The 27,674-nt window shown below is 39.5% G+C and overlaps 1 protein-coding gene across 3 annotated transcripts; it reads right to left on the reverse strand.

Moving 5' to 3' along the window:
- Positions 1–1,434: 1,434 nt before the first annotated feature.
- LOC130972890 (chaperone protein dnaJ 49) lies at positions 1,435–3,113 on the reverse strand. 3 transcript variants are annotated; one of them, XM_057897221.1, is made up of 2 exons: positions 2,959–3,113; positions 1,435–2,802 (listed from the first exon to the last, which is right to left on the reverse strand). In XM_057897221.1, exon 2 carries the CDS (start codon positions 2,738–2,740, stop codon positions 1,643–1,645), a length of 1,098 nt encoding a protein of 365 aa, XP_057753204.1. In that variant the 5' UTR covers positions 2,741–2,802; positions 2,959–3,113; the 3' UTR covers positions 1,435–1,642. The 3 variants fall into 3 exon arrangements, with proteins under 3 accessions (XP_057753204.1, XP_057753206.1, XP_057753205.1); XM_057897223.1 differs by having other exon boundaries at positions 1,435–2,806; positions 2,959–2,998; XM_057897222.1 differs by having other exon boundaries at positions 1,435–2,830; positions 2,959–2,974.
- Positions 3,114–27,674: the final 24,561 nt, after the last annotated feature.

Raw genomic sequence — 27,674 nt, forward strand, 5'->3', positions numbered from 1 at the left:
GCTATGAGAATGAGCAGGGAAGAAGAAGAAGAAGAAAAAGAAAAAGGCGAAGAAGAAGAAGTGGTGCGCTACTTCTGAGTTAGGGTTTAAAAAGGGATCAGGGACCAAATTGGATCATAAACTTTCATTTGCCACATCATGCAACCGTTAGACACTCCAGCATGGCAATCATTCACCACGTCACTCCCGCCGGCAAGAAATATGAACGGAAAATTCGAGAGGACCACGTTGATGCATTTTTTGCAATCTGAAGGACGTAATTAGTGCAATTGGGAAATCAGGAACTAAATCGGTACATTTTGTGAATCTCAGGGACCATTTTGGGGGCTCCACCGCCACTGCAAATATAGAAAAAGTGGGAGCAGGGAAGGGAGAGCAACTGTTTGACCTTGGCACATTAGGTGGTGGGTTTGGACCATAAAACTCTGCTGAAAGGGATAAGAATTTGCTTTTTACCATATGTTTGGTATCAGTGATTACAAGAGAAGGAATAGATGCAACAATGAGCTGGGTGTTGAGGTGGAATTATCCCACTTCCGTAGACACCATAAGCCATCCTACTATGTTGGAATAAATCTCTGATAAGGTTGTTGTCCCACTATCCACTATACTACTATAGCAGTTTTGGTATAGGCCACTCCAAGATGAAAAACTATGAGTTATCTAGTAAATAACGCTCGGAAAGCTTTGCTTTATGTACCAACAATCAACAAGTCTAAAAAGAAGTATTATAAGCTTAAAGCTCCATGTGCTAGTCTGTAAGGCCACCAATGGGTGGTTCACAACAGAGATTTTTCATTTTTTCCCCTTCAGACTTCTATGCTGGTGAATACCGGAGTCGAATGAGGGAATGCCATATCAATTGGTTAGGAGCCAAACAGGAACCCACAGGAAGAAGAAAAATCACGCTGGATAACAGTCACTAATGCTGTGACAACACGGGGCAAGGAAACAAGATGGGAACTTGATACCAGTATAGTAACATGACCAGGTACCAAAGGATGATACTACTTTGACACCATATTGAAGCAAAGGGTGGTTTGAGAGTGACTGTTTGCTCTAGCTACAAATCAATAAGGAATATTATGGTTTTATTCAACATCAACCGTGAGAGTAGTAGAACTAAAACAAGTCAACAACAAAGACTTGTTCAACTAAGTGGGATTGACTCCATGGCTTAGATGACAAGCAAAATATTGACATAGTTTCAGACATCAGAAGGCTCATAAAATACCTAAGGTGTAAGGTGTTTGTGAGTTAAGAATATGGAGGAAAAGGGAGAGTTTTGGATTATACTACATGCTTTCTCTTCCCCTCTTTGTCCCTCCAAAACTCAACTCACAAACAATTCCCAAGAATTCCTACTATTATAACAGCAAGCAAACTACAGAAGCATAACCTTGATCATTGGAAACAAATTTCTAGACATCCGAATTAGACATAAAAGAATAATACAATATGAAATGAACATAAGTAAATATGAAATATATTTGGAGACTGCAGTCTCTTATTTAAGTACAAGAAAAGTATCAAAAAATGGCAAAAATATAAGGAAATGCTATTCAATCCATTAAAAACCTCTACCAACTCTAACAACAAAAAATGTTGGGCAAATTTTACATTTAAACTAGAGTTACCTTCATCAGGCTACTACTCCAAAGTTTTGCAACTTTTCACAGTGAGGAGTAGGCAGATTCCTATTCCAACTCCGCCTCTGAATCTCAATCTGACAATAACGCCGAAGCATATTTTTATAATCTTTTATAACATTGTCCTCAATGGTAGTGCGAGCAGCACTCCCCTGTGGATAGTTACGATCAAAAGCTTGAGACTTTACGAAATATTGAATCCCATAATTCTCTATGGTCTTGGGAAACTGGTATGAGTAATTCTTGTACAGAGAATACTCAGGTTCAGAGAATGGCAGGTAAGCAAGCAGCAAAATGATCAAGAACGGCAACAACTGAACAAGGAGCATAACATTAAGCCCCGTTCCACCTGCAACACCCTGAAAACCATGTCTTTGATGATGATGATCATGGGTGGTTGCCCTTGTCCTGTAAACATGTTGCCTCCCAAACACATCAGATTGTCCAAAAAAGGCCCTGAATATCTCGTCCGGATCGAAATCATCCTCGAAGAAATCCCGGCTTGCTGCAGTTCTCCTCCTCCGGCGCGGAACGCTGTACTGCTGATTGTACTCGAATTCATCCACCAATCCAGTCTGATCATACTGCCTTCTAGAACTATCATCACTCAAGCATTTAAATGCTTTTGAGACCTTCTTAAAGGCCTCTTCGGAACCTGGTGCCTTGTTCTTATCCGGATGAACCTTCAAGGAAAGTTTCCTATAAGCCTTTCTAATCTCTTCAACCGAACAACTCTTCTCAACTCCCAAGATCGCATAGTAATCACTCTTCAATTTAATTTCCCTAATCAACTTCACATTCTCCTCCGTGTAATTCCTCTCCTCGTTCAAACCCTCGTCATCAGTTTTCGATATACCGTTCGGTTTGCTCTTAACGCGATTTTCGTTACCTTTATGTTCTGAAGAAGAAGAAGACGCAGAGGACTGAGAATCGAGGTGCTCGCACATGTTCAGCAAATCATCGACGGGGAGGTTATGGTTGAGCCGCTGAGCGATTCCGATGAATTTGAGGGCGCGGGATTTGTTGCCGCCTGCGATCGCTTCCTCAGCTATTCGAAGGCAGCGCAGCGCCTCATCCTTGTTGCCGTCCATGGCGGAGGCGGCGACGACTGAATCAGCGCCGAGTTCGCTCGGTACCTGATTAAGCTAACGCACTAACTCGAAATTTCAAAATTCAGAAACCTAATCAGATTAGTAAAAAGAAAAAAACGTTGAACTTATGAAGTATGAATAGAGGGAATTGAGGAAAATTATTGAAATTAGGGTTTGGTAAATGGATTATTAGGAGAGAAAAAGAGAATTTAGTTTACCTGAGAAGTAAGAGTGTAAGACAGCTACAGCAACAACACAAGAAGAATTGTCAGTGAAGATATGAGGATACTCTTCTGTTGCATTAATAGTTTACTATTTCAGTAAGAGTAATTAAAATGTTTAAAATAATTTTGTTATAAATTTAAGTGAAAATGACAAATAGCACCAAAAAAAAAAATGAAAAGAATAAATAAGTTCTTGATTTTTTTATTTGAAAATATTTAAGTCTTTAGAATTTGAAAATATATTTAAGTCATTAAGGGGTGTGTTTGTTTTGAAGTATTGAAACAGAAATTAAACTAAAATTTAGTATTATGATTGTTGACTTTGAAATTGGTACTAAAATTTTTGTTTTCGCCATCAAATTTTCAGTATTTCAATACTTCCAAAAAGTGGGAATACTGAAGACTGAAAATTTTGAGGACAGAAACTAAAATTTTAATAATATTTTGTATCTAAAATATCTCCAATCAAAACTTAACAATTTAACCCTATCCATTTGGCTTCTCTTTTCTCTACACCCTCAACCAACTCTTTTCTTCCAATCTCTATCTCCCAGTCTCTCAATATTGGTCTCTTCTCTAAACGTTACCTAACTTATTTAAAACCGAGACATATTGATTCTTCATGTTCACTTGGGTCCGTCAGAACTAACAGATAAATCAAGCGTGATTTTAATTCTACTGACCTGATCATTACGGATGCACACGTAGGAGAATTTTTAAAATGCGACAAATTAGACTAAGAACCAATGTGTCTAGATTTTGAAGAATCCAGACACTTAAATATATTTTTAAATTCTCAAAAATTTAAATGTCTGCGAACCAAAAAAGTTAGGGATTGAATTGTTATTCTCAAAAACACATACTCTAAAAACACATTTTAAAAATTCTAAACAAAATTATTTTATTAAAAATTATTGAAAAAATAAATATTTTTATATTTCTAATATTAAATACATGAAAATTTTTAAAAAATTTATTATTACTCTTTTAAAATATATTTTTAAAATATAAAATAGTTAAATTCTTATTAAAAATACTTTATATATTAAAACTCAATTATCTAATCAATCATAGCGTATTTTTCAATAGTTATACAAATTTAATTTTTATATCAATAAAAATAAACTTTTTTTTTATATTTAACTTAAAAATTTATCCAAAACATATAGATATTGTTTTATTTATTTTTAATTATGTTAATTAACTTTTGCCGTAAAAAATCAAATTCATATTTGAAATAGTTTGCTGAATTAAAAGTTATCACACCATAATTTAACTCTTCAAATAATATGGTTTTTATTATTTTAGTAACTTTAAATTCAAAATTTATTATATTAATTTCTAAAATCTAATTTCAAGTATTATATTAGTTTTTAAATTCTTTTTGACATTGAGTCAACAAACAAAATATAAAACTAATTCTAATTTATTGTACTAGACACAGAGTTAAATGATATTATTCGTTTTAACGCTTAAATAAAGTAAAAATAATATCATTTTTAGATAATAAAAAGAGATAAAATAATTCGCATATTATATAAATTTTTATTCATTTTCTTTTTTTGTCTTATTTATAAACCAAAATGAAACAACACCATTTAAGCTTATATTTAAGGTGGTAAGTCAAAGTTAGTACAATATTTTATTTGTTGACTCGGTATTAAAAAAATCTAAAGATTAATATCAAAACTAAATTTTAAAAATCAGTATAATAAATTTAAATTTAAAGAACTCAAATGATAAACGTTATGAATTCGAAGGACTAGTTCCTGAATCTAGATAGAACAAGTGTATTAACTCGTGTCATACACATGATAAGATTAAAATTATAATTTTAAATTATTTTGTTAAGATTAATTTAAATTATTATAATTTGATTAATAAAAATATAACATGTTATGTATTATTTGTTTTTTCTTAATCTAGTGTTAAATATATTAACTCTAAAATAGTTATTAATTAGTTTTAGTAATCTACTTTCTTCAATAAATCAAACATATATACTCAATGTGACTATAAATAACTTAATAATACTTAGATCCACCAACAAATTTTTATATATTGTTTTACTATTAAGTAAGAACATATCAAAAATAGCTCAAAATAAATAATAAATTATTAGAGAATTCTAATGTACAAAATTCTCTAATAAACAATAAATAATTTAAATCTACTAAAAAACAACTCAACACTTTTCTTTGATGCCTGCAAAACATATACCTGAAATAATATTATATCAATGTTAGTATAAAGTTTTACAATTATCGACCGTATTTACTATAAATGACTCATTCTTAAAAGTTATTCTACACACGTGTGCAATCGGAAGATAAATTACTGGACTTTATTTTATTTTTCTAAATTATTATAATTATGCATTATTCATTAAATGCTAATTGTAATATTGTAATATAATTATTAATAAAGATATTTTTCTAAAATAAATTTAGAAGAGAGAATAGTGCTTTCATTTTGGAGGAAAAATGAATTCGTGAGGAATTGACACCTTACTTTTATTAGTTGATAATGTATTAAATATTAATTTTATATAATTATAATAAAAATATTTCTCTAAATTAGTATAATCATACATCATTCGTTAAATGTTAACTGTAATATAATTATAATAAATATATTTTTCTGTTACGGCCTGGCCCAAAACACATACGGATCGACCCGACCCCTTGAGAATCCGACCCGAGCGGTCGGGTACTCCGCACTCGCCACGATGCCTGGACACGCGTCCTCACCAGCCCCCCAACACAGCTGTGAGGAAGCTTCGAGGAAAGTGGGCTCCTTCCCCTCAGGGCCCACATCTGACATAGTATAAATGGGGAAGGACCTGCCCTTCCCCCAAGGTACGTCACACATTCCACCTAACCCATTTACTCACCTGCACATTAACTGACTAGAGCGTCGGAGTGTCATTGCAGGTGACCTCCCCTCCTTCCACAACGAGAGCTCGGCTACCCGGCAGACCGGATCCAAGCATGACCGTGATTGAAGCGTTCCCAGTTCCACATACTCCACCCGAACCGTCCGGTAACCGCCCAACCGAACATTGGCGCCGTCTGTGGGGACGCCTAAATGGACGTCGTGCCGGGCACCGGAGACCAAGGCCGAGGAGCCGGAGCAGAGGGGGCAGCCTCCGTCGCCTCGCCAAGAGGACGGCGAAGGTCCCCCCGACAACGCACTGAACCACACACAAGGACGCGACCATTCGGAGGAACTGGCGGCGACAGCGCCAGAATAATGCAGGAGCTACGCCACAGGGTCCAAAACCTGGAACGGCAGCTGGCCGACCAGGAGCACGACCGACGAACCACCGATCCTAGCTACTCCCCATCTCCTGAAAGCCGAGAGAGAGTCTCCCACCGAAGTCATCCACGACACGCCTCCGCATCCTGAACGGAAGCGGAGAGCACTCGAGAAGAGTCACCCATCCCGAGAAGACGAAATGACACAATCATCTACTCCCGAGGCAAGGAAACGCGCTACACGGGACGAGATCGCGAAGACGGGGAAGAGAGGTCCGAGAGGACATGGCGACCCGTGATAATGGGCGCCACCCCATTCCATCGATCCATCCTCGAAGTCCGGTTGCCGAAACACTTCGACAAACCAACGGACATGAGGTACGATGGAACCCAAGACCCTTTGGAACACCTCACAGCCTTCGAAGCAAGGATGAATCTGGAGGGAGTAGGGAACGAGGTGAGATGTCGAGCCTTCCCGGTGACCCTGGCAGGACCCGCGATCAGATGGTTTAACGGCCTCCTGCAGGGGTCCATCTATGGGTTTTCGAACATCAGCCGCGCCTTCCTAGCCCAATTCACAACACAAATAGTAAAGGCAAAGCACCCGATCAACCTTTTGGGGATAACCCAGAGACAAGGAGAGCTGACCAGAAAATACCTGGACCGGTTCAACGACGAATGCCTGGAATTGACGGCCTAACCGATTCGGTGGCCAACCTTTGTCTGACGAACGGCCTCCTCAACGAGGACTTTCGAAAGCACCTTACCACGAAACCAGTTTGGACGATGCATGATGAGCGGATAATTTATACGCTTTTTGGCATTGTTTTTAGTATGTTTTTAGTATGTTTTAGTTAGTTTTTAGTATATTTTTATTAGTTTTTAGTTAAAATTCACTTTTCTGGACTTTACTATGAGTTTGTGTATTTTTCTGTGATTTCAGGTATTTTCTGGCTGAAATTGAGGGACCTGAGCAAAAATCTGATTCAGAGACTTAAAAGGACTGCAGATGCTGTTGGATTCTGACCTCCCTGCACTCGAAGTGGATTTTCTGGAGCTACAGAAGCCCAATTGGCGCGCTCTCAACGGCGTTGTAAAGTAGACATCCTGGGCTTTCCAGCAATGTTTAATAGTCCATACTTTGCCCGAGATTTGATGGCCCAAACCGGCATTTCAAATCAGCTCAAAACTGCCCGGCGTTAAACGCCGGAACTGGCACAAGAATGGGAGTTAAACGCCCAAACTGGCACAAAAGCTGGCGTTTAACTCCAAGAGAAGTCTCTACACGAAAATGCTTCAATGCTCAGCCCAAGCACACACCAAGTGGGCCCGGAAGTGGATTTTTATGTCATTTACTCTTTTCTGTAAACCCTAGGCTACTAGTTCTCTACAAACAGGACCTTTTACTATTGTATTTTCATCTTTAGATCTTTGCATCTTGAGATCTTTGAATCTTTTGATCACGTTTTGGGGCTGGCCTCACGGCCATGCCTAGACCTTGTTCTTATGTATTTTCAACGGTGGAGTTTCTACACACCATAGATTAAGGTGTGGAGCTCTGCTGTACCTCGAGTATTAATGCAATTACTATTATTCTTCTATTCAATTCAGCTTGTTCTTATTCCAAGATATTCATTCGCACTCAAGAACTTGATGAATGTGATGATTATGTGACGCTCATCATCATTCTCACTTATGAACGCGTGCCTAACAACCACTCCCGTTCTACAAGCAAACAAGGCTTGAATGTTTATCTCTTGGATTCTTTAATCGGAATCTTCGTGGTATAAGCTAGAATTGATGGTGACATTCAAGAGAATCCGGAAGGTCTAAACCTTGTCTGTGGTATTCTTAGTAGGATTCAATGATTGAATGACTGTGACGAGCTTCAAACTCCTGAAGGCTGGGCGTTAGTGACAGACGCAAAAGAATCAATGGATTCTATTCCAACCTGATTGAGAACCGACAGATGATTAGCCGTGCCGTGACAGGGTGCGTTGAACATTTTCACTGAGAGGACGGGACTGTAGCCACTGACAATGGTGATGCCCAACATACAGCTTGCCATGGAAAGGAGTAAGAAGGATTGGATGAAGACAGTAGGAAAGCAGAGAGACGGAAGGGACAAAGCATCTCCATACGCTTATCTGAAATTCTCACCAATGAAATACATAAGTATCTCTATCTTTATTCTATGCGTTATTCATATATCATCCATAACCATTTGAATCTGCCTGACTGAGATTTACAAGGTGACCATAGCTTGCTTCATAACAACAATCTCCGTGGGATCGACCCTTACTCGCGTAAGGTTTATTACTTGGACGACCCAGTGCACTTGCTGGTTAGTTGTGCGAAGTTGTGATAAAGAGTTGAGATTGCAATTGAGCGTACCATGTTGATGGCGCCATTGATGATCACAATTTCGTGCACCAAGTTTTTGGCGCCATTGCCGAGGATTGTTGAGTTTGGACAACTGACGGTTCATCTTGTTGCTTAGATTAGGTATTTATCTTCAGAGTTCTTAAGAATGAATTTTAGTGTTTCAGGTGATGTTCTTATCATCACCAAAGCTGATTGATTCTCATTAATTTAGCTCTTGAATGCAATGTCCTGCTGAAGCTTGGCTAGCCATGTCTAATTTCTTTAGACTAAAGCTTTAGACTAACATTGCATGATTCCTGGAATTCTCATTAAGAACTTTGATATCTTTATTTTCTTTTCCACTTAATTTTCGAAAAATCCAAAAAAATTACAAAATCATAAAAACCAAAAATATTGTATGTTTCTTGTTTGAGTCTAGTGTCTCATTTTAAGTTTGGTGTCAATTACATGTTTCTGTTCTTCTTGCATTCATTCATGTGTCTTAAGTGATCTTCAAGATATTCTTGATGATTTCCTTGCTCTGATCTTTGAATTCTCTTGACTTGAGTGTTTCGTTATATGCATTCTCATTTTGTTAGTGTCAGTAGTATACAAACTACTAAGTTTGGTGTCTTGCATGCATTGTTATTTGATTTTAGTTGCATTTTTTATTATTCCTCATTATTAAAAATCCAAAAATATTTTTAATTTGTGTCTTTTCAAGTCAATAATACAGAGAATTGAAGATTCAGAACATACAGCAGAGGAATTACACAGAAAAAGCTGGGCGTTCAAAACGCCCAGTGAGGAAGGCAAACTGGTGTTTAAACGCCAGCTAGGGTGCCTGGTTGGGCGTTTAACGCCCAAAAAGGTAGTGTTTTGGGCGTTAAACGCCAGAATGGATACCATTCTGGGCGTTTAACGCCAGGATGGCACAAGAGGAAAGATTTTGTTTTTAACTCAATTTTTTTAAGTTTTCAAAATTTTTTTAAAATCAAATCTTTTCAACCATATGTTTTCAAAATCAATTTCTTTCTTTTTTCAAAAATACTTGCTATCAATTAATGATTTGATTCAACATTTCAAGTATGTTACCTTTTCTGTTGAGAAATGTTTAATGTTTGAATCATATCTTTCCTTGTTAGCCAAGTCATTAATTTTTTAAAATCAAATCTTTTTAAATTGTTTTTCAAATCATATCTTTTCAATCACATCTTTTTAAAACCATAACTTTTCAATCATATCTTTTTAATTTCTAATTTCAAAATCTTTTTCAAAAATCACTTGATTTCTTTTCCACTCTTAGTTTTCGAAAATCAATTAGTATTTTTCAAAATGTTTTTAAAATCTTTTACTTAATTTTCGAAAATCTCTTCCCCTCTTCTCACATCCTTCTATTTATGGACTAACACTATTCCTCAATGAACAATTCGAACTCCATCTCTTTTGATAATTTCGAATTCTCTACTTCTTCCTTCTATTTTTCTTTTCCTCTGACACCTCAAGGAATCTCTATACTGTGACATAGAGGATTTCATATTTTCTTGTTCTCTTCTCTTTCATATGAGCAGGAGCAAAGACAAAAGCATTCTTGTTGAGGCTGACCCTGAACCTGAAAGGACCTTGAAGCGAAAGCTAAGAAAAGCTAAGGCACAACTCTCTGTAGAGGACCTAACAGAAATCTTCAAACAAGAAGAACCCATGGCAGCCGAAAACAACAACAATGCCAACAATGCAAGGAAGGTGCTGGGTGACTTTATTGCACCTACTCCCGACTTCTATGGGAGAAGCATCTCTATCCTTGCCATTGGAGCAAACAACTTTGAGCTTAAGCCTCAATTAGTTTCTCTAATGCAATAGAATTGCAAGTTCCATGGACTTCCATTGGAAGATCCTCATCAGTTTTTAGCTGAATTCTTGCAAATCTGTGATACTGTCAAGACTAATGGGGTTGACCCTGAAGTCTACAGACTTATGCTATTCCCTTTTGTTGTAAGAGACAGAGCTAGGATATGGTTGGACTCACAACCTAAAGAAAGCCTGAACTCTTGGGAAAAGCTAGTCAATGCCTTCTTGGCAAAGTTCTTTCCACCTCAAAAATTGAGTAAGCTTAGAGTGGAAGTCCAAACCTTCAGACAGAAAGAAGGAGAATCCCTCTATGAAGCTTGGGAAAGATACAAACAATTGATCAGAAAGTGCCCCTCTGACATGCTTTCTGAATGGAGCATCATAGGTATTTTCTATGATGGTCTGTCTGAACTATCCAAGATGTCATTGGATAGCTCTGCTGGAGGATCTCTTCATCTGAAGAAGACGCCTACAGAAGCTCAAGAGCTCATTGAAATGGTTGCAAATAACCAATTCATGTACACTTCTGAAAGGAATTCTGTGAATAATGGGACGAATCAGAAGAAAGGAGTTCTTGAGATTGATACTCTGAATGCCATATTGGCTTAGAACAAAATATTGACTCAGCAAGTCAATTTGATTTCTCAAAGTTTGTCTGGGATGCAAGCCGCACCAGGCAGTACTAAGGACGCTTCATCTGAAGAAGAAGCTTATGATCCTGAGAACCCTTCAATGGAAGAGGTGAATTACATGGGAGAACCCTATGGAAACACCTATAATTCTTCATGGAGAAATCATCCAAATCTCTCATGGAAGGATCAACAGAGACCTCAACAAGGTTTCAACAATAATAATGGTGGAAGAAACAGGTTTAGCAATGGCAAGCCTTTTCCATCATCTTCTCAGCAACAGACAGAGAATTCTAAGCAGAACCACTCTGACTTAGCAACCATGGTCTCTGATCTAATCAAAACCACTCAAAGTTTCATGACTGAAACAAGGTCCTCCATTAAAAACTTGGAGGCACAAGTGGGACAGCTGAGCAAGAAAATTATTGAACTCCCTCCTAGTACTCTTCCAAGCAATACAGAAGAAAATCCAAAAGGAGAGTGCAAGGCCATTAACATGGCCGAATTTGGAGAAGAGGAAGAGGCAGTGAACGCCACTGAGGAAGACCTCAATGGGCGTCCACTGGCCTCCGATGAATTCCCTAATGAGGAACCATGGGAATCTGAGGCTCACACTGAGACCATAGAGATTCCATTGGATTTACTTCTGCCATTCATGAGCTCTGATGAGTATTCTTCCTCTGAAGAGGATGAGTATGTCACTGAAGAGCAAGTTGCTAAATACCTTGGAGTAATCATGAAGCTAAATGACAAGTTATTTGGTAATAAGACTTGGGAGAACAAACCTCCTTTGCTCACCAAAGAACTGGATGACTTGTCTAGGCAGAAATTACCTCAAAAGAGACAAGATCCTGGAAAGTTTTCAATACCTTGTACCATAGGCACCATGACCTTTCAGAAGGCTCTGTGTGACTTAGGGTCAAGTGTAAACCTCATGCCTCTCTCTGTAATGGAGAAGCTAGGGATCTTTGAGGTACAAGCTGCAAGAATCTCACTAGAGATGGCAGATAACTCAAGAAAACAAGCTTATGGACTTGTAGAGGATGTTTTGGTGAAAGTTGAAAACCATTACATCCCTGCTGATTTCATAGTCCTAGAGACTGGGAAGTGCATGGATGAATCTATCATCCTTGGCAGGCCCTTCCTAGCCACAACAAAGGCTGTGATTGATGTGGACAGAGGAGAATTGATCATTCAAGTGAATGAAGAATTCCTTGTGTTTAAGGCTCAAGGATATCCCTCTGTCACCATGGAGAGAAAGCATGAAGAGCTTCTCTCAAAACAGAGTCAAACAAAGCCCCCACAGCCAAATTCTAAGTTTGGTATTGGGAGGCCACAACCAAATTCTAAGTTTGGTGTTGAACCCCCACATTCAAACTCTAAGTTTGGTGTTGGGAGGTTCCAACATTGCTCTGAGTATTTGTGAGGCTCCATGAGAGCCCTCTGTCAAGCTACTGACATTAAGGAAGCGTTTGTTGGGAGGCAACCCAATGTTATATTTTATCCATTTTCCTTTGTCATTTTATGTTTTCTGTAGGTTGATGATCATGGAATGTCACAAAATCAATTGAAAAAGCAAAAACAGAATGAAAAACAGAAAGAAAAACAGCACACCTTGGAGGAAGACCTTGCTGGCGTTTAAACGCCAGTAAGGGTAGCAAATGGGCGTTTAACGCCCAGTCTGGCACCATTCTGGGCGTTTAACGCCAGAAAGGGGCACCAGACTGGCGTTAAACGCCAGGAAAGGGCAAGAAGTTGGCGTTAAACGCCAGAAATGGGCACCAACCCGGCGTTTAACGGCAGAATTGGCACAGAGAGCATTTTTGCTCGCCACTTGGTGCAGGGATGACTTTTCCTTGACACCTCAGGATCTGTGGGCCCCACAGGATCCCCACCTACCCCACCACTCTCTCTACTTCACCCATTCACCAATCACCTCAACACCTCTTCCCCAAAAACCCTTCACCTATCAAATCTCATCTTTCTCTTCACCACTCACATCCATCCTTCATAAAACCTCACCTACCTCACCATTCAAATTTAAACCACTTCCCCTCCCAAACCCACCCTCCCATAGCCGAACCCTACCCCTCTCTCCACCCCTATATAAACCCATCTTCACTCCTTCATTTTCACACACCCTAAACACTACTTCTCCCCCTTTGGCCGAACCACAAAGCCATCTCTATCTCCTCTATTTCTTCTTCTTCTACTCTCTTCTTTCTTCTTTTGCTCGAGGACGAGCAAACCTTTTAAGTTTGGTGTGGTAAAAGCATTACTTTTTGTTTTTCCATAACCATTTATGGCATCCAAGGCCGGAGAAACCTCTAGAAAGAGGAAAGGGAAGGCAAAAGCTTTCACCTCCAAGTCATGGGAGATGGAGAGATTCATCTCAAGGGTGCATCAAGACCACTTCTATGAAGTTGTGGCCTTGAAGAGGGCGCTCAATGGAAGAGAGATTCAAGAGGAAAGCCGGTTCAACTAAGAAGGCATGATCTCAAGCCCGTGGCTAGGGGATGGTTGGAGTTTATCCAACGCTCAATCATTCCCACTAGCAACCAGTCTGAAGTTACTATAGATCGGGCCATCATGATTCATAGCATCATGATTGGAGAGGAAGTAGAAGTTCATGAGGTTATAGCCCAAGAACTTTATAAGGTGGCGGACAAGTCCTCTACCTTGGCAAGGTTAGCCTTTCCTCATCTCATTTGTCACCTCTATTATTCAGTTGGAATTGACATAGAGGGAGACATCCTCATTGATGAGGACAAGCCCATCACTAAGAAAAGGATGGAGCAAACAAGAGATCCTACTCATCATGAAATCCCTGAGATGCCTCAAGGGATGCACTTTCCTCCACAAAACTATTGGGAGCAAATCAACACCTCCCTAGGAGAATTGAGTTCCAACATGGGACAACTAAGGGTGGAGCACCAAGAACATTCCATCCTCCTCCATGAAATTAGAGAAGATCAAAGAATCATGAGAGAGGAGCAACAAAGGCAAGGAAGAGACATTGAGGAGCTCAAGCACTCCATAAGATCTTCAAGAGGAAGAACAAGCCGCCATCACTAAGGTGGACCCGTTCTTTAATTTTCTTGTTCTTTATTTTTCTGTTTTTCAAAAAATCATGCTTATGTTTATCTATGTTTGTGTCTTGTGATCATTAGTGTCTTAGTGTCTATGCCTTAAAGTTATGAATGTCCTATGAATCCATCACCTTTCTTAAATAAAAAATGTTCTTAATTGAAAAAGAGAAGAACTGCATGAATTTTGAATTTTATAACAGATTAATTATTTTGATGTAGTGGTAATACTTTTGTTTTCTGAATGTATGCTTAAACAGTGCATATGTTTTTTGAATTTGTTGTTCATGAATGGTTGGCTCTTGAAAGAATGATGAAAAAGGAGACATGTTACTAAGGATCTGAAAAATCATAAAAATGATTCTTGAAGCAAGAAAAAGCAGTGAATACAAAAAAAAAAGGGAGAAAAACGAAAAATAAAGGAAAAAAAGAAAAAGGAGAAAAACGAAAAAAAGAGAGAGAAAAAGAAAAAAAATAAAAATAAAGTTGTGATCCAAGGCAAAAAGAGTGTGCTTAAGAACCCTGGACACCTCTAATTGGGGACTTTAGCAAAGCTGAGTCACAATCTGAAAAGGTTCACCCAATTATGTGTCTGTGGCATCTATGTATCCGGTGGTAATACTGGAAGACAGAGTGCTTTGGGCCACGGCCAAGACTCATAAAGTAGCTGTGTTCAAGAATCATCATACTTAACTAGGAGAATCAATAACACTATCTGGATTCTGAGTTCCTATAGAAGCCAATCATTCTGAATTTCAAAGGATAGAGTGAGATGCCAAAACTATTCAGAGGCAAAAAGCTAAAAGCCCCGTTCATCAAATTAATACTGATCTTCATAGATATTTTTGGAATTCATTGCATATTCTCTTGTTTTTATCTTATTTGATTTTCAATTGCTTGGGGACAAGCAACAATTTAAGTTTGGTGTTGTGATGAGCGGATAATTTATACGCTTTTTGGCATTGTTTTTAGTATGTTTTAGTTAGTTTTTAGTATATTTTTATTAATTTTTAGTTAAAATTCACTTTTCTGGACTTTACTATGAGTTTGTATGTTTTTCTGTGATTTCAGGTATTTTCTGGCTGAAATTGAGGGACCTGAGCAAAAATCTGATTCAGAGACTTAAAAGGACTGCAGATGCTGTTGGATTCTGACCTCCCTGCACTCGAAGTGGATTTTCTGGAGCTACAGAAGCCCAATTGGCGCGCACTCAATGGCGTTGGAAAGTAGACATCCTGGGCTTTCCAGCAATGTATAATAGTTCATACTTTGCCCGAGATTTGATGGCCCAAACTGGCGTTCCAAATCAGCTCAAAACTGCCCGGCGTTAAACGCCAGAACTGGCACAAGAATGGGAGTTAAACGCCCAAACTGGCACAAAAGCTGGCGTTTAACTCCAAGAGAAGTCTCTACACGAAAATGCTTCAATGCTCAGCACAAGCACACACCAAGTGGGCCCGGAAGTAGATTTTTATGTCATTTACTCTTTTCTGTAAACCCTAGGCTACTAGTTCTCTACAAATAGGACCTTTTACTATTGTATTTTCATCTTTAGATCTTTGCATCTTGAGATCTTTGAATCTTTTGATCACGTTTTGGGGGCTGGCCTCACGGCCATGCCTAGACCTTGTTCTTATGTATTTTCAACGGTGGAGTTTCTACACACCATAGATTAAGGTGTGGAGCTCTGCTGTACCTCGAATATTAATGCAATTACTATTGTTCTTCTATTCAATTTAGCTTGTTCTTATTCCAAGATATTCATTCGCACTCAAGAACTTGATGAATGTGATGATTATGTGACGCTCATCATCATTCTCACTTATGAATGCGTGCCTGACAACCACTCCCGTTCTACAAGCAAACAAGGCTTGAATGTTTATCTCTTGGATTCTTTAATCGGAATCTTCGTGGTATAAGCTAGAATTGATGACGGCATTCAAGAGAATCCGGAAGGTCTAAACCTTGTCTGTGTTATTCTGAGTAGGATTCAATGATTGAATGACTGTGACGAGCTTCAAACTCCCGAAGGCTGGGCGTTAGTGACAGACGCAAAAGAATCAATGGATTCTATTCCAACCTGATTGAGAACCGATAGATGATTAGTCGTGCCGTGACAGGGTACGTTGAACATTTTCACTGAGAGGACGGGACTGTAGCCACTGACAACGGTGATGCCCAACATACAGCTTGCCATGGAAAGGAGTAAGAAGGATTGGATGAAGACAGTAGGAAAGTAGAGAGACGGAAGGGACAAAGCATCTCCATACGCTTATCTGAAATTCTCACCAATGAAATACATAAGTATCTCTATCTTTATTCTATGCGTTATTCATATATCATCCATAACCATTTGAATCCGCCTGACTGAGATTTACAAGGTGACCATAGCTTGCTTCATACCAACAATCTCCGTGGGATCGACCCTTACTCGCGTAAGGTTTATTACTTGGACGACCCAGTGCACTTGCTGGTTAGTTGTGCGAAGTTGTGATAAAGAGTTGAGATTGCAATTGAGCGTACCATGTTGATGGCGCCATTGATGATCACAATTTCGTGCACCAATGCACGAGATCCAAACGGTAGCCAAGGAGTACATAAATGACGAGGAAGTCAGCCAAGTCGTTGCTGCCAATAAACGGCACTCCGACTACAATCAACCTAGGCAACAAGGTAACGGAGAAAGACAAAAAGAACAAGCTAGGGAAGGAGCGCCGAATAAGGCACCCAGGCCATTCCCCCGGGTCAGAAAATTCACCAACTACACTCCGCTCACTCTTCCCATCATGGAAGTTTATCAGCAAATTGCCGAGAAAGGAATCTTGCCGAAGCCCCGACCACTCAAGGACCGTACGGGGGGAAGCAAGAACGTCTACTGTGACTATCACAAGGGCTATGGTCACCAAACACAGGACTGTTTTGACCTGAAAGATGCACTAGAACAAGCGATAAGGGAGGGTAAACTAACAGAATTCTCCCATCTCATAAGGGAGCCGAGGAGGCGTCATCGTGACCAAGACGAAGAAGGCAAAACCCGGTCGGCGAAGCGGCGACAAGAGCCAGAAGACAGAGATCACGGCCTCACCGTGATAAACGTAGTGACGGCCAAAAACGCCACGCCAACGTCACGATCGGCGCACAAGAAAGATGCTAAGGTCTTGGCGGTCTCCTCCTCGCTGGTACGGAGCTCTAAGAAGCCCCCTTCCATCTCCTTCAGCCCGGAAGACCAGTGGTTCGACGAGGCCCCTGAAAACCCACCCATGGTCATCACGGCCAGAGTGGGCACCGGTCTCGTCAAACGAATCCTTGTTGACACGAGGGCAGACTCGAACATCATGTTTCGCAACGTGTTTGACGCATTAGGGCTAAGGGACGCCGACCTGTCGACTCACCAGCACGGGGTCATTGGGTTGGGCGACCACTTCATCAAACCTGATGGAGTAATATCCCTGCCGGTCTCAGTGGGTGACAAACCCCAATTTGACGGTTTATCTTGTATTGATTTTAGGAGATTTTATAACCTTTTACCCACATTTATTCAATGAAATAGCATGGTTTTGTATATTCTCCTTTAATTGTGCTTAAGAGTGAAAACATGCTTTTTAGGTCTTAAAATAGCTAAATTTAATTCTCCTTGATTCCATTAGATGCCTTGATATGTTTGCTAAGTGATTTCAGATTTAGAAGGCAAAGATTGGATCAAGGGAATGAAGAAAGAAGCATGAAAAGTTGGAGAACTCATGAAGAAATGAAAGAACCGGAAAGCTGTCAAGCCGACCTCTTCGCACTTAAACGACCATAACTTGAGCTACAGAGGTCCAAATGATGCGGTTCCAGTTGGGTTAGAAAGCTAACATCCGGGGCTTCGAAACGATATAAGATTTGCCATAGTTGCTACACGTATGGTGGCGCGCACGCGCCGTTGCTGCCACCTAGTTCACTTAAAGCAACATGTGGCCAGCGATTTTAGAAGCCTTGTGGGCCCAATCCAACTCATTTCTGATGCTATTTAAGCCAAGGATTGAAGGGGAATCAGGATACTTTTTGATACTTTTCATACTTTCATACTTTAGAACTAGTTACCATTAGTTTAGGATTAGTTTAGAAGTAGTTTCTAGAGAGAGAAGCTCTCACTTCTCTCTAGGATTAGGATTAGGTTTAGTTCTTAGATCTAGATTTTAATCTTTGCTTTCTTCTACTTCTACCTTTCAATTCTTTGTTGTTACATTCATTCTTCTTCCATTCTTTTGTTGTAATTTCCTTTATGTTGTTCTTGTGTTTTGTTGTAGATCTACTTTTGTTTCTTCTACTTTCTTCAAATTCAATTCAAGGTAATTCACAATAGATGTGTTTCTTTTGATTGTTGTTATTAATTCTTTGCAATAATTGTTGTTAGATTCTATTATTGTTATCAATTTACTATGCTTTCCTTTCATGCCTTCCAAGTGTTTGATGAAATGCTTGGTTGGATTTTAGTGTAGGTTTTGTTCCTCTTGGCTTAGGTAGAGTAATTAGTGACTCTTGAGTTATCTAACTCCTTTGTTGATTGATAATTAGAAGTTGCTAATTAATTTGAATGCCTCTAAAGCTAGTCTTTCCTTTAGGAGTTGATTAGGACTTGAGGAATCAAATTGATTCATCCACTTGACTTTCCTCCATAGCTAGAGGTTAACTAAGTGGGAGTAATGGACAATTTGTCATCACAATTGAGGAGGATAATTAGGATAGGACTTCTAGTTCTCATATCTTGCCAAGAGCTTTGTTAGTTGTTAGTTTACTTTCTTTGTCATTTATATTTCTTGTCCAAAAGCTTAAAAACCCCAAATATAATTCACAACCAATAACAAGACACTTCATTACAATTCCTAGGGAGAACGACCCGAGGTTTGAATACTTTGGTTTATAAAATTAGGGGTTTGTTACTTGTGGCAAACAATCTTTTGTATGAAAGGATTTTTGATTGGTTTAGAAACTATACTTGCAACGAGAATTCATTTGTGAATTCTAAACCGTCAAAAATCCAATCGTCAAAATGGCGCCGTTGCCGGGGAATTGCAATGGTGTGATGTTATTGGTTATTGTATATATGTGAATAGTGTAAATATCTTGCTCTTTGCTTTATTTGCTAGTTGTAGAATTTTATTTCTCTTGCTTTTCATTATTTTTTTTATTTTTGTTTTCTCTTTCCACTATGAATTCTCATATTGGCTATGAGTGTAGTTACAACTATGTTGTAGGAAGTGGATATTACAATGAAGAAATGTATCAAGGATGGGACAATCAAAGGTGGGAGGAGCCATATGCTTATGATCAATCCTCATGGCAACAATCTCCACCAATGCACTATGAAGAAGAGCCATTCTATGATGCATACCAATCAAATGGCTATGGTGAATCTCCTTGTGATTTTCAAGAACCACCACCATATGCCTATGAGTCATATCCTCAACATGAGCCTCAACCACACTCTCAAGCCTATTTTCACCAAACACCTCCATATGACCATGATTCATATCCACTACACCAACCACCTTTTGAACCATATGAGCCATACATGGAACCACAATTCCAAGATTACTACTCCCAAGAACCACCTCAATACACACCACCACCTTACCAAGAAGAACTACCTTCCTATAATGAACCCTTCCTCCAAGACAATGAACCCTCTTATCCACTCCAATCTTCAATGGATGAAATCCTTAGCCTTATACTTCAAGTGCAAGGAGAAATGCAAAGGGAGACACTAGAATTTATGGCTACTTTGACCAAGGTAGTAAGCAATTTAGTCTCCCAATATTTGAGTACTCAAGGCACTTCCATGGTTACATGTGGAGAATCAATTGAAAAGCATAGCATGAAGGAGAGATTGGAAACTCCGGTGGAGAATGAGGAATGCTACTTTGTGTTAGAACAATTGGAGGAACCTATGGTCATTGAAGAAGAGGAAGAAGTGGTTGAAGACTTAGGAGATGCGGAACCCCCTTGGGAACTTAGAATTGAAGAAAACCCCTCCAAGAAGATTGAATTTGATGTTGAGGAGGAAAGTGCACAATCTCCAAAACAATTTTTGAATGAAGACTTGGAAGGAATGAAGCAAAAATTGAGTTTCCTTGGTGATGAAGATCATGCATCCAATCTTCTTGGTGAAGAATCCTTTGAATTTGAAGAACCTTCTCCCAATGAATTTGAAAGTGATATGGAGGTAGATTTCTCTCAACCTCCCATTTATGACTTGAGTGATGGAGAAGAGCTAGATGAATATGATGAACAAAGGATTGAAAATGAAGAAGTTTATGAAGAGGTGGAGATTGACAAAGAAGCAAACAAGGGAGTGGAGTTTACTAGCACATTGGAAATACCTCTCCCCAAGCCACCACCATCCACTCTCTCATTCAAAATACATGGGCCTAGAAGGATGTTTGGTCACTTTGTTGAGAATTCACCTTGCTCACCACCCACATGGATTAATGATAATCAACTTGGAGATGGGTGTGAAGACAAAATATGGGATCCGAGAACACATGAGGATCAACATTGGGAGCCCATGGTTTGTGAAGAACTCCATCAAAGCTTGGAGATATTAATCTTGAATGATGGAGCTTATTGGAAGTCCAAGCATTGGTGGAAGTTCCAAGATGAGTACAAGCACAAGCCACCTTGAGAGAAGCTCCCCATAAGTCCAACTTAAGGACAATAAACAAAAGTGCTAGGTGGGAGACAACCCACCATGGTAAAATCCTTTCATTTTCTTTTTTTTGTACATATTGGAAGAACTAGTTTAATTTCATGTTTAGATTAGTTGGTTGAGTTTAATTAGTATTTTATCATGTCAAATAAGGTTTTATGGTATTTTGGTAGATGCTTGGAGGTTTAGAATGCTTGGATTGGTGCAAAAACATAGCAAAAAAAAAAAATTTGAAAAACAGAGCACCATCCACGCGTACGCGCACTTCACGCGTACGCGCACATCATGCATTTTGGACCATCCACGCACGCGCGCCATACGTGCGTACGCGTGGATTGAGAAGTTCCACATTCCATACATTTTCCAGAGAGTTATGCCTACGCCACGCCAACGTTGTGCCTTTGGCACAACCCCACTTGCGCGCATGCGCACATGACGCGTACGCGCCACTCTCGAAATAAACCATCCGCGCGCGCGCGGCATGCGCGCGTACGCGTGGATTTCCTTCCTTCACCACATTTCTTTTCTTCTCCTCTTTCTATTTCTTTCCTCCTCCTTTCTTTTTCCCTCCTCCTACCCCTCATCCAACACTTCCAAACACCATGGATAACCATTTATTTTAGTTAGTTAATTAGTTAGTCGGTTAGTTTGTTAGTTAGTTTTAGTTTAGTTTTCATTTTATTTTCTCTCTTTTCATCATAAGTGTTGGATTATTGGCTTTGTTTACTATGCATTGTTTCCCCCTTATTTCCTAAATGCTAATTTAGCATTAATGTTTTTAGATAATCTTTGTTGGATCCTATGATTGAGGTTATATTTTGCTACTTGGTCTTGAGTTTTTCATGCTTATCTTTTGAAAAATACCAAGTGATGAGAATTGCCTTCGAGCTTGTAACTCTTCTTGAATTACATGATTTGGCCACCATGTGATTTGAGCCTTATTTTGTGATTAGACAACCTCTTGATGGATGAGGTTGTGCATTTACCTTAATGCATTGTATTTTATGATTAGATGCATCCATATGTGTTTGGCTTGAATGCTTTCATGCTTCTTTAATGCTTGTTTTACCTTACAAGTTCACTTAAAGCATCTCAAGCATACTAGAATGAGTGAAGTGCATGCTTCTTTTGTGACATAACTTTTATGCTAATGTGTGTTCTAAACCGCGCAATTTAGAATTCACACACGTATTTGTCACTAATGTCACACTAATTCACTCACTCAATTCTAGTGATTTACCTCATTCCAACATTGTATGCTTCCTTGCTTTTGTTTTCTCACCTTATGGTGTTCTATTTTTGTTTTTCATGATGAATACACCACAAGCAATAACGGAAGCAAGACTAAGAACACGTAGCAATCCGGAGAGTCGTCGTACCCCCTTGCTCATCTTTGAGTGCACCGAGGACGGTGCAAACTTTTAAGTGTGGGGAGGTCGTCCGACCGTTCGGCGATTTCGGGTGACAAGTTTCTAATCCCAACACTTTTGCATTTCATTCTAGGATTTTATGGTTTTTACTTGCATTCTCTTAATTTTTGTATATGTATACACAATAAGCTTAGTCAAAATAATGAAAATTTTCAAGATTTCTATCTATAGGGCACCTTAATTGATTTGAGTGAAAATTTTTCATAGAACTTGCTTGAAATATATATATTTTTTGGATCATATTTTTGAGCTAAGAACACAAGCAAGTGAGATTTGAGCCTAATGGTGTGGTTACATCTTATAACCACTTATTTTCCTTCTTGTGTGCATTATTCTCTTTCTATGATTGTAATCTTTGATTTGTTTGATTCTTTATATCCATTATTTTGTGTATTCATGCATTTATATGATTGAGGCCATCATTTCATTCAACTCACTTATCCAAATAGCCAACCTTTTATATTCCTTTGTTAGCCAATTTGAGCCAACGCTTAACCCACTTGTTCTTAATTTTAGCACATTACAAGCCTTAAAGCGAAAAAACAATAAATGTCCTTAATTTGGATCTTTGATTGGCTTAGGCTAGTGTGTGTGAGTATCATTCAAGTGTGGGAACCTTGGGACATTGGGTGAATAAAAGGGTAATTTTGTATTGTTATTGAAAATATTGGGAATTGGGTACATACTCATATATTGATCAAATGTAAAACCTTATGCATTGAGATTCTTGTAATAGAAAAAAAAATGAGAAAAACAAAAGAAAAAGAAAAAAAATAATATGGAAAAGAAAAAAATATATAGAAAAAGAAAGAAAAAGAAAAAAAAAGAAAGGAATAAAAAGGGGACAAAATGCCCCAAATCAAAGTATAGTCCAATAAAATCAATGCATAGGTGTTGTGAAATTAAAAAAAAGAATACATGAGTATGTGAAAGAGTGAAAAATGGGTAGTTATGTTGGAATTTAATTGTATAGGATGTCATAGGTTAGGTGGGAAGTTTAAGCTTATCAAAGATTCAAATTCCAAGCTCACTTAACCATATATGCATCCTACCTTAACCCTAGCCCCATTACAACCAAAGAAAAGACCTCATGATATATGTATGCATGCATGAAATATTTGTTGATTGTTAGAAGAAGAACAAATCTTGGAAAGCATGATTAGGAGAGAATTGAGTGAATCAACCCTAAACACTTGAGCGAATAGAGTGCAAATACATCCGGTGAGGGTTTGATGCTCAATTACATGTTTCCACCAATGATCATCTCCTTTCATGCAAGTTTGTAAAAATATTTAATAACTCAATTCAATTGTGGATTAGACTTGCTAGTCCTTTTGCCCTTGTGCTTATATATGCTTCTTGGGAATTAATTTATTTTGACCAAGCAATTGCATTCATGTAAATAGTTGCATATAGGTAGATTGCATTTAGTTAGTTTTCATTGAATAAATGTTGATCCCTTTGCTTTCTCTTGGCTTAAGCATGAGGACATGCTTGGTTTAAGTGTGGGGAGGTTGACAAACCCCAATTTGACGGTTTATCTTGTATTGATTTTAGGAGATTTTATAACCTTTTACCCACATTTATTCAATGAAATAGCATGGTTTTGTATATTCTCCTTTAATTGTGCTTAAGAGTGAAAACATGCTTTTTAGGTCTTAAAATAGCTAAATTTAATTCTCCTTGATTCCATTAGATGCCTTGATATGTTTGCTAAGTGATTTCAGATTTAGAAGGCAAAGATTGGATCAAGGGAATGAAGAAAGAAGCATGAAAAGTTGGAGAACTCATGAAGAAATGAAAGAACCGGAAAGCTGTCAAGCCGACCTCTTCGCACTTAAACGACCATAACTTGAGCTACAGAGGTCCAAATGATGCGGTTCCAGTTGGGTTAGAAAGCTAACATCCGGGGCTTCGAAACGATATAAGATTTGCCATAGTTGCTACATGTATGGTGGCGCGCACGCGCAAAGTACGCGCACGCGCCGTTGCTGCCACCTAGTTCACTTAAAGCAACATGTGGCCAGCGATTTTAGAAGCCTTGTGGGCCCAATCCAACTCATTTCTGATGCTATTTAAGCCAAGGATTGAAGGGGAATCAGGATACTTTTTGATACTTTTCATACTTTCATACTTTAGAACTAGTTACCATTAGTTTAGGATTAGTTTAGAAGTAGTTTCTAGAGAGAGAAGCTCTCACTTCTCTCTAGGATTAGGATTAGGTTTAGTTCTTAGATCTAGATTTTAATCTTTGCTTTCTTCTACTTCTACCTTTCAATTCTTTGTTGTTACATTCATTCTTCTTCCATTCTTTTGTTGTAATTTCCTTTATGTTGTTCTTGTGTTTTGTTGTAGATCTACTTTTGTTTCTTCTACTTTCTTCAAATTCAATTCAAGGTAATTCACAATAGATGTGTTTCTTTTGATTGTTGTTATTAATTCTTTGCAATAATTGTTGTTAGATTCTATTCTTGTTATCAATTTACTATGCTTTCCTTTCATGCCTTCCAAGTGTTTGATGAAATGCTTGGTTGGATTTTAGTGTAGGTTTTGTTCCTCTTGGCTTAGGTAGAGTAATTAGTGACTCTTGAGTTATCTAACTCCTTTGTTGATTGATAATTAGAAGTTGCTAATTAATTTGAATGCCTCTAAAGCTAGTCTTTCCTTTAGGAGTTGATTAGGACTTGAGGAATCAAATTGATTCATCCACTTGACTTTCCTCCATAGCTAGAGGTTAACTAAGTGGGAGTAATGGACAATTTGTCATCACAATTGAGGAGGATAATTAGGATAGGACTTCTAGTTCTCATATCTTGCCAAGAGCTTTGTTAGTTGTTAGTTTACTTTCTTTGTCATTTATATTTCTTGTCCAAAAGCTTAAAAACCCCAAATATAATTCACAACCAATAACAAGACACTTCATTACAATTCCTAGGGAGAACGATCCGAGGTTTGAATACTTCGGTTTATAAAATTAGGGGTTTGTTACTTGTGGCAAACAATCTTTTGTATGAAAGGATTTTTGATTGGTTTAGAAACTATACTTGCAACGAGAATTCATTTGTGAATTCTAAACCGTCAAAAATCCAATCGTCAGTGGGATAGGCTCAGGGCCAAAGATCGGCGATGGCCGAGTTCGTGGTCCTCCGAGATTCCACCGCCTACAACATCATCTTGGGAAGGAAGACGATTAACGATGTTGAAGCGATAATCAACACAAAGCTACTAGTCATGAAGTTTGTTACCGATGACGGATCTATAGGGTCCATAAGAGGAGACCTTGAGACGGCAGTCACTTGCGACAACGCCAGCCTCTCCCTAAGGAAGAAATCCAAAGAGGCGTCTGGGGTGTTCCTAGCTGACCTGGACGCCAGAGTAGACGACAAACCCAGACCAGAACCAGAGGGGGACCTGGAAAAATTCATGGTCGGTGACACAGAGGAAAAATTCACGTTCATCAATAGGAATCTCCCACATGAATTGAAGGAGCCCTTGGTAGAAATGATCAGGGCCAATAGGGATTTGTTTGCCTGGACACCGGCCGACATGCCGGGCATAGACCCCGAAATTATGTCACACCACCTGGCCATCAAGTCGGAAGCACGCCCGGTAGCCCAACGGAGGAGAAAGATGTCGCGGGAGAAGACAGAGGAGGTGGCCAGGCAGACGGCCAGCCTCCTAGAAGCAGGTTTCATACGAGAACTAGACTACTCGACATGGCTCTCGAATGTAGTTCTAGTAAAGAAGCACAGTGGCAAATGGAGAATGTGCGTAGACTACTCCGACCTTAACAAGGCATGCCCTAAAGATTGTTTCCCCCTCCCTTACATAGACGCACTCGTCGACGCTGCGGCGGGCTACAGTTATCTGAGCTTCATGGACGCCTACTCCGGCTATAATCAGATACCGATGCACTATCCCGACGAGGACAAAACAGCATTTATAACGCCGGGGGGAACCTTCTATTATAAGGTGATGCCATTTGGCCTAAAAAACGCAGGGGCAACGTACCAAAGGCTGATGAACAAGATATTCCACGACCTCATAGGCAAGACAGTGGAAGTTTATGTAGACGACATCCTCGCGAAAACAACGCGACCCGACGACATCCTGACTGACCTGGCAAATGTATTCACGTCGCTCCGACAACACGGCATGAGGCTCAATCCCCTCAAATGTGCCTTCGCCATGGAAGCTGGAAAGTTCCTAGGATTCATGATAACCCAAAGAGGGGTAGAAGCTAACCCGGAGAAATGCCAAGCGATACTCCAGATGAAGAGCCTGGGTTGTATCAAGGACGTCCAGAGATTGGCAGGGCGACTGACCTCGTTATCCCATTTTCTCGGAGCTTTGGCAACAAAGGCCCTGCCCTTCTTTAACCTCATGAAGAAAGGGATAGCATTCGAATGGACGCCCGCATGCGAGGAAGCCTTTAAACACTTCAAGAAAATCCTGGCGGCACCCCCTGTGCTCGGTAAGCCAAAGGCCGGGGAGCCATTATATCTATACCTCGCCATAACAGAAGAAGCCCTGGCCGCGGTCCTAGTGCGAGAAGAAGGGAGGGCTCAACAACCAGTCTATTTCATGAGCAGAGCCCTACAAGGGGCAGAATTAAGGTACAACAAACTGGAAAAGCTAGCTCTGGCACTCTTGACCTCTTCACGGAGGTTAAAACAATACTTCCAAGGTCACCAGGTTGTCGTAAGAATGGACCAGGGAATCCGACAAGTACTTCAAAAACCCGATTTGGCGGGAAGGATGATGACTTGGTCCATTGAACTTTTCCAATACGACATACGATACGAACCCCAGCAAGCAATCAAGGCGCAAGCAATGGTAGATTTTCTGGTAGAAGTAACGGGAGATCCAACCGAAGAAACGAATGCACGGTGGAAGCTCCACGTGGACGGAGCCTCCAACCAGACGACCGGGGGCGCCGGGATCATTCTGGAAAGCCCAGCCGAGCTCGTATACGAGCAGTCGATCAGGTTTGAATTTCCCGTCTCGAACAACCAAGCAGAATACGAAGCCCTCATAGGGGACTTGGCCCTAGCAACGGAAGTCGGAGCAATGAGGTTGGAAATATGCAGCGATTTACAAGTCGTCACCTCCCAAGTGAACGGGAGCTACCAAGCCAGAGACCCATTGTTACAAAAGTACTTGGAAAAAGTCAAGGATTTGAGCCAAAAGTTTGAAGAAGTCACGATCCACCACGTGCCCAGAGAAAGGAACACACGGGCAGATCTCTTATCAAAATTGGCCAGCACCAAACCGGGAGAAGGTAACCGATCTCTCATCCAAGGTATGATGAGGGAGCCAGCGGTCACTCTGCACCTATCAAGGCTAGACCCCTCATGGATGGACCCCATCACCAGCTTCTTAGAAAACGGTAAACTTCCCGACGACGA

This window comes from Arachis stenosperma, chromosome 4 (assembly GCF_014773155.1).
Source record: "Arachis stenosperma cultivar V10309 chromosome 4, arast.V10309.gnm1.PFL2, whole genome shotgun sequence".
In the NCBI taxonomy this organism is placed as follows: domain Eukaryota; kingdom Viridiplantae; phylum Streptophyta; class Magnoliopsida; order Fabales; family Fabaceae; genus Arachis; species Arachis stenosperma.

What these genes read in the sequence shown, in the direction of transcription:
- LOC130972890 (XM_057897221.1), bottom strand. Translation starts at nt 2,740, where the DNA reads ATGGACGGCAACAAGGATGAGGCGCTGCGCTGCCTTCGAATAGCTGAG.